Source organism: Siniperca chuatsi, linkage group LG9, assembly GCF_020085105.1.
Source record: "Siniperca chuatsi isolate FFG_IHB_CAS linkage group LG9, ASM2008510v1, whole genome shotgun sequence".
In the NCBI taxonomy this organism is placed as follows: domain Eukaryota; kingdom Metazoa; phylum Chordata; class Actinopteri; order Centrarchiformes; family Sinipercidae; genus Siniperca; species Siniperca chuatsi.
In genome coordinates, this window is record NC_058050.1 from 817,135 (window position 1) to 825,257 (window position 8,123).

Below are 8,123 nucleotides of genomic sequence, written 5' to 3' on the forward strand. Positions count from 1 at the left end.
GACGCTGTTTTCAGAATCAAGACGTTTCGGCTCCCATCCGGAAGTCATTCTCAATTGTGAAAAAACGGGACGGGAACTAGAAATTTAAGCTACTCTGTGTTACATAAGCCCCGCCCTCAGGGAGGAGTCTACCTGAGCAATGTAGTTTACTCCATTCAGTGCAGTGAGGAAAACTGCAAAGAGTGGTACACAGGTGAGACCAAACAGCCACTTCACAAAAGACTTTATCAGCACAGACGACACGCTAACTCAGGATTACAGAGCGCCGTGCGTTTGCATCTAAAAGCTACAAACCGCACATTTGAAGACAGCGAGGTGAAGATTCTAAGTAGAGAGAAGAGTTGGTTTGAAAGAGGAGTCAAAGAAGCCATTTTTGTGAGAAAAGAAAACCCCTCTTTGAACAGAAATGGTGGTCTGAGATTCAACCTGCCCAAAGTTTACCACAGTGTGTTAACACCGTGGTCAAGCCAATCACATGCTAATCAGGTACTTAACAGTGATGAGGGAGGTGCAGCCAGAAAACAATAGGCCTGATTACTGATTACTGGGCCATCATGGAAACTATTAGGTCAGTTTCAGGTGAAACTAGCTAATCAACAGATACTCAGGTAGACTCCTCCCTGAGGGCGGGGCTTAAGCAACACAGAGTAGCTTAAATTTCTGAGTTCTCAGACCATTTTCACAATTGAGAATGACTTCCTGATGGGAGCCGAAACGTCTTGATTCTGAAAACAGCGTCCAGACGACTACGACTGAAACCTTTTCTACGATAACTGAATGAAGTGTTAATGAAACTGAAAATTAACACAAACTGTAAACCTGTGGTGGAACTGGTCTTTTAGTTTAACGCTATAACTGGTGTTTGTGTTGCTGTGACACGAGGTGAGTGAAAGAGAGTAAAAACTTTATTGTTAACACTCACGTAGCAACTTTCTGTTTCGCTGAGATTAATATTTTTTCCCATGATTCTCTCTTCAGGTCTCTGTCCCATCCAAACCCGTGGTGCCCGTAAAGCCCCGCCTTTTGGTCCCGCCGTCCCACCCCCACCTCCCCCCTCACCCCGGCTACACCTCCAACACCAAACCGCCACAACACAGAGCCGTCGCACCTGCAGCCGGTCCCAACAGGTACGACTGTCCCACTAAGTAGAGATTCAGACCCTCGCGGACTTGTTTGAAAGTCACATTACTTGAAAGAAAAGACATTTTGGAAAGTCAGGAATTTATTTATTTTTTATTTTTTTACATAATTTCTGTGCAGAAACCAGAAATGAAGATGAGGGGGGGAATAATGTCAAAAATATTGTGTCACTTTACTTTAATGTTTTCAGTACAACTTGGTAATAAGACCCAGTTTACAGTGTTAATATACATGATTTATATTATATACGTAACATCACACAGTGGACAGTATTTCCAGGCAGGAGTTCGGCTGCGCGGAGGTGTTACAGGTGTCGCGAAAAATCTCCGTCACGAGTTCCTAGAGTCCAAGGTGGCGTCATCAAACCCTTGTTTTTTCCAACCAACAGAAAGACAAATCAAAAATTAATAAAATCGATTATGAAAATAGTTGCTAATTAATTTTCTGTCGATTGACTAATCGTTGCAGCTCTAATTAAGATACAGTTTCTTATGATAAAAAAATTTAAGGCGATGAATTTTCTTGTTTGTTTTGACAGAAAAGAGCTCCCACAGTCGACCTCTTGAGTCGTCTAATTTTTTATCAGGCTCTTTTTTGTTATTTATTCTTATTAATAATTTTTAAAAAAGGGCAAAGTCGTTTTCTTCTAACAAAGAAAAGGACGAAACAGAACACCTTAAAACAGCAACTGTTGCTTTGTGTCTCTGCAGACGACCTCCTGCTCCTCCGATTCGACCCGCAAACCCTCAGAAAGTCGACTCGTCTCCGCTTTGACCTCCGAACAACAAACTCGGCGTCTGCGGACAGACGTTACCTTCCGGCCTGTAAGCCTCCTAAAGATGAAGATGACTTTATTATCCAGTTTGCACTCAGTCATCGGATTCCTCACTTAATCCTTCATGAACTGTAAATAAAAGGTCAGTGCCTTGCTCAGCAGCGCCTCGGCAGCGATGATCTGGACACCCGGGAATTGAACCCCCGACCTTTGACCGACGGCTGCTGGAGATGATGTCACATTAAAGTGTCTTGGTGTCAGCGACACAGCGCCCCCTGGAGCCAGCGGGGGGGGTTCAGTGCCTTGCTCAAGAACCCTGAGACGGGACTCAAACCTGCGTGTCTCAAAGTAAAGACTAATTAGCAGAGTGGTTCCCAAACTGTGGTCCAGGCCCCTCTGCAGGGCCCGCAGGACGTTCCGCAGGAAATTCAAAATATCTTTTAAGTTTCAAACGTGATTTATTTTAATTTTTTTTAAGCAAAATAACTGAATGTAGAAGTTTTTCTTCGCTCCTGCAGCTCGGACGGACCAAACTTTAACAAATCTTCATGATATCATCGCGGAGTCGGACGTAACCTTCATCTAATGGACTTAATATATTTTTAAAGGGGATTGAATCGTCATCGGATTGGACATTAAAAAGACTTGAGATCCTGGATTAAAGGATTAAAGGACGGCGGCAGATTTACGATGTGTTGGCGGAAAAAACTGTTCGGGGGGGAAATCCTGAGATTTTGAAAATGAAGTTGAGAAATTTTAGAAAAAAGTCATAATTTTGTGGAACATTTTTTAAAAATATTTTGAGAATAAAGTATTAATATGTCAAGAAAATAGTTGTGATATTACGAGTATGAAGTCAAAGTACTACAAGAGAAAGCTTGCTTCGACAGCTTTATTCTCAAAATGTTACAACTTTAATCTCGAAATGTTGCGACTTTATCGTCGAAGTTTCTCGACTTAATTATAAACATTTTTCAACGTAATTCTCTAAATGTTTTTCTCAAATTATCGCATTATTTCCAAAATATTACAGTTTTATTCTCTAAATATTATGACCTTTTACTTGTAACCTCACGACTTTTTAAAAATATAAATATATTTGGACTTGATTTGGACCGTCGTAAAGGATTTTATTTTAACTCTTTAGAATTGTCTCCGGGCTTCTTGACTGCTGCAACGAAGGAGCCGCCTTCGCTGATGTGGCCAAGAAACTGCCGGAGACCCGAACCCACGTCCTGGATTTTCGGACGACGAGATCCTTGCTGGACTTAAGCCTTACCAGGAGAACTGGTTCTGTCCCAGTAACCCCGCCTGTTTCTGCTGGGAGATGTCGTGATTCCGTGTGCTGGATCAGGTTTTTATTTTTCTAACCCGCCTTGAGATTTCTATCGGAGACAGCCGGGAATGTAATGAATGTTCGTAACGTTACGCCAAAGACGAGATGATGAATGTCATATAAGAGATGCTGTAAGATTATCTGATGTGTGGAAAATGTTTTGCCTTTTTCCCCGGTGCTGGGTGTAGTGGGATGTTTCTCGTGACTAGTAGAGATGATGGATGATACCGAAGCTCGTTTCACTCCTGTGGTGTCACAGTTTCACGACTTTGTGTCGGAGTTTGTGTCAAATAAAGAAAAGCAAGTGACCGATGACGTCCGGAGCTTCAGACGTCTCGCTGCTTCAGAAAGATTCTTTCAGTTTGACCGTTTTGAAAGTTTAGCAGCTAAACTCTGTGAAGTTTCCACCTGATACCAAGTAATAATGTAATAAAAGTCATCAGCTCATTTAATGAATATCACATCACATTGTGAGTCAACCATGAAGTTAAAACACAAGTCCACAGCGACACTAAACTACACCAGGAAGGTTTGTTAATATTTAATGTCAGTAAAAACATTTTATATCTAAGCTTTTTATTAAATATTTTACTGTAACGTGTTGCAACATTTCCTTTATTGCTCACATATGAGACTAAAACTTTTCACATCAGAGAGAAAGCCCCGCAGCGCCATCAGCCTTCATCCGTCCATCACTAATAACTAGTGCTGATATCAGCGCAATACTTTATCAATACCTTTGACAAATGTTAAACAAAACCCTTTATATCATTGAACAAAAGAAACCAAAGTTCTCAGATGTTACATGTCGAAACACAAGCAGCAACTAAATAAATAGTCTAAAACTAAAAACTCGTCTGGAACTATCTGATCCGAGTCAACAACATCACGAAACATATTTGATAACAGTGTTTGGACAGTTTTGGAAATCTCTTGCTACAGATGTTGAGGTTGGATGCTCAGCCCTGTTCTCACCCAGACTCAGGTGAGAAGATAAAGTCAAAGCAGAGTTTTATACCCGAAGAAGACCACCTCTGCTTACGCCACGAAATATTAGTCCAATAACGTGACGTGTCACCTTTTGTTTCTGTGAGCTGTTCACTGTCATCACTCATTTTTTACAGTGGACGCCAGAGTCTCCACCTCCACAGAGACTAAACTGTTCAAAGGCGTCAGCCAGCGGTGGAGGAAGTATTCACATCCTTTACTGCAGTGAAAGTACTGACGCCACACTGTGAAAATACTCCACTACAGGTAAAAGTCCTGCATCCAAACCTCACTGCAGTAAAAGTATGAAGTATAATCAGCTAAATGTACTTAAAGTGCGACAGTGAAAGTCGGGCTTCTTGACTGCTGCAACGAAGGAGCCGCCTTCGCTGATGTGGCCAAGAAACTGCCGGAGACCCGAACCCACGTCCTGGATTTTCGTACGACGAGATCTTTGCTGGACTTAAGCCTTACCAGGAGAACTGGTTCTGTCCCAGTAACCCCGCCTGTTTCTGCTGGGAGATGTCGTGATTCCGTGTGCTGGATCAGGTTTTTATTTTTCTAACCCGCCTTGAGATTTCTATCGGAGACAGCCGGGAATGTAATGAATGTTCGTAACGTTACGCCAAAGACGAGATGATGAATGTCATATAAGAGATGCCAGAAGAGTCTGCACAGAGACTAAACTGTTCAAAGGCGTCAGCCAGTAAAACGCTTCCTGTCAGTGTTTTATTATATCTGATGTTTCTGGATTCATATTCCTGCTGCATTCATGTGTGTGTTGCATTTTACTGCTGCAGATGTTTCAGGTCGAGCTCATTTTAACTGCTTTATATCCTGTTGGGCAGTTTAACCTGCAGCAATGCATCATGGTCTATAAGGTCATCACGTGTTTGCAGCGTCGCTGTCCTGTGAGAACCACGTATCTCTAAAAAGTCTCCCTGAGCTCAGAGAAACAGCCTGTTTTCAGCTCTGTGACGATGCGTTTCCCAGCTGATCCGAGGGGGGGTTAAAGAGTTTATTCAGCTTCAGGAGGAGGAGGAGTTTCCTCAGCACATGAAGGAAACTCTTCATCCTTCAGCTCGTCACAAACACCTGGAGATACGAGGTTTCCACTGGACAGGAAGGGGATGAAACACTGTGATCTGTAAACTGAAGCCGTCAGACAAACGCAGCGCAGTGAAAAGTAGGAGAGTAGAAGTGTAAAGTAGCATGAAATCGAAATACTCAAGTGAAGTACAAGTACAAATACAGCAGTGTGAAAAAGTGTTTGCCCCCTTCCTGATTTCTTATTTTTTTTGCATGTTTGTCACTTAAATGTTTCAGATCAAACAAATTTAAATATTAGTCAAAGATAACACAAATAAACACAAAATGCTGTTTTTAAATGAAGGTTGTTATTATTAAGGGAAAACAAAATCCAAACCTACATGGCCCTGTGTGAAATAGTGATTGCCCCCTAAACCTAATAACTGGTTGCTCCACCCTTAGCAGCAACAACTGCAATCAAGCGTTTGCGATAACTTGCAGTGAGTCTTTTACAGCGCTGTGGAGGAGTTTTGGCCCACTCATCTTTGCAGAACTGTTGTAATTCAGCCACATTGGAGGGTTTTCGAGCATGAACTGCCTTTTTAAGGTCATGCCACAGCATCTCAACAGGATTCAGGTCAGGACTTTGACTAGGCCGCTCCAAAGTCTTCATTTTGTTCTTCTTCAGCCATTCAGAGACGCCACAACAACATCCAGAGAACTGCAGGCCTCACTTGCCTCAGTTAAGGTCAGTGTTCATGACTCCACCAGAATACCAACCTTCATTTAAAAACTGCATTTTGTCTTTACTTGTGTTATCTTTGACACCACTGTATACACAGATAAGTAACATGGGAATAGCCGTCAATCTCGGAGATCCAACTCTTCTAATAAGTTGCTAGCGAGCATGTAAGAAGCCTAGCTAGTAAGGAAGCTATATTTGTTATCTGTTTGACACAACATGAAGCAATGGAGCTGTATATATTGTCCAGTTATTTGTCACAAAGTACTTAGCAATTTAAATATTGTATAAGTGGTGCACCTTATACAGCAGGTAAAATAATGTATTGAACACCATTTTTCTCAGTGAATATATTTCTAAAGGTGCTATTTACATGAAATTTTCACCAGATGTTTGTAACAACCCACACATGCAAAGAAATCTAACCATAGATGTCCGTAAATTAAGTTATGTGTTATAATACGGTGTCGTCCCTCATTCGTCCAGCAGTGCTCCATCGTAGAAAAGGTTTCAGTCGTAGTCGTCTGGACGCTGTCTTCAGAATCAAGACGTTTCGGCTCCCATCCGGAAGTCATTCTCAATTGTGAAAATGGTCTGAGAACTCAGAGATTTAAGCTACTCTGTGTTGCTTAAGCCCCGCCCCCAGGGAGGAGTCTACCTGAGTATCTGTTGATTAGCTAGTTTCACCTGAAACTGACCTAACTGTTTCCATGATGGCCCAGTAATCAGTAATCAGGCCTATTGTTTTCTGGCTGCACCTCCCTCAACACTGTTAAGTAGCTGATTAGCATGTGATTGGCTTGACCACGGTGTTAATACAACGGTTTAGTGTATTAACACCTTGGTCAAGCCAATCACATGCTAATCAGCTACTTAAGAAAACAATAGGCCTGATTACTGATTACTGGGCCATCGTGGAAACAAAAGAAGGGCAGTTTCAGGTGAGTCACGGCGGTTGAGTGCATTACTTATCGTTTTCTTTGAAACAGTTGTACCTGCTAATCCCAGGTCCTTCTGAAGCTGTCCACAAGTGGTCCTCGGCGCTTGAACAACTCTTCTGATAATTCTTTTCACTCCTCTGTCAGAAATCTTGCGAGGAGCACCTGGTCGTGGCCGGTTTATGGCGAAATGATGTTCTTTCCACGTCCGGATTACGGCCCCAACGGCGCTCACTGGAACATTCAGAAGTTTTCAAATCCTTCTGTAACAAACGCCATCAGTATGTTTTGCAACAATAAGGTTGCGAAGGTCTTGAGAGAGCTCTTTGCTTTTACCCATCACGAGATGTTTCTTCTGTGACACCTTTTTATAGGCCATCAGTTGGGACTGAACCAGCCGATATTAATTTGCACTGACAAGGGGCAGGACTGCTTTCTAATTACTGACTGTCTTGGCTTTCCAGGCCTTTTTGCACCTCCCTTTCTTCATGTGTTCAATACTTTTTCCCCCTGTGTCATTTAACATTATAACACATAACTTAATTTACGGACATCTATGGTTAGATTTCTTTGCATGTGTCGATTTCCTGAGTTGTTACCAACACCTGGTGAAAATTTCATGTCAATAGCACCTTTAGAAATATATTTACTGTGAAAAATGGTGACGTGTTCAATAGTTATTTTACCTGCTGTAGAAGGTGCAGCAGTCCACCACTGGATGTTAATAAAAGTCAACAAGTTTGCATAAAGAGAGGAAAAAATGCTTAAATAATATCTTAAGGCAAGTGAATAGGGCAAAAAATAACCATCAGATATCACCGTGTTTTCTGAAATGTTATGTTTAAATATGCAAATGATGCCTTATCTAATTAAATATGCGCTAATTTGCATGTATTTCCAGACCAAACATCTGGTTCAAACTTCTTGTTTCATTTTGTTGACATATTAGAGTCAAAGGTTTTTACGGGGGGAATTTTGGAAATCTCATTTTATCACTCCAAAAATCAGAAAATACTGTCAACAGCCATAAAAATCCATTTTCGCCATGTTTTTAGGAATAAAATGTCATAAATCAGGCTGTGAAGGATATATGAACAAAGCCCTCATTTAAAACCTTCAGAATATATAAAGTTTGGTGCATGTAAGTGCTACTGAAGTGGAGATTTCTGGCTCAGA

The 8,123-nt window shown here is 41.5% G+C and overlaps 1 protein-coding gene across 7 annotated transcripts in view; it reads left to right on the plus strand.

The window, feature by feature from the left end:
* adam15 (ADAM metallopeptidase domain 15) overlaps nucleotides 1-3,580 on the plus strand; it is a 37,318-nt gene extending 33,738 nt beyond the window's left edge. For all 7 annotated transcript variants that reach the window (XM_044206798.1, XM_044206801.1, XM_044206800.1 and 4 more), the window contains 2 exons: nucleotides 979-1,127; nucleotides 1,851-3,580. In XM_044206798.1, the coding sequence (XP_044062733.1) occupies nucleotides 979-1,127; nucleotides 1,851-1,914 (213 nt within the window). In that variant the 3' untranslated portion in view covers nucleotides 1,915-3,580. The remainder of the gene's footprint in view (nucleotides 1-978; nucleotides 1,128-1,850) is intronic.
* Nucleotides 3,581-8,123: the final 4,543 nt, after the last annotated feature.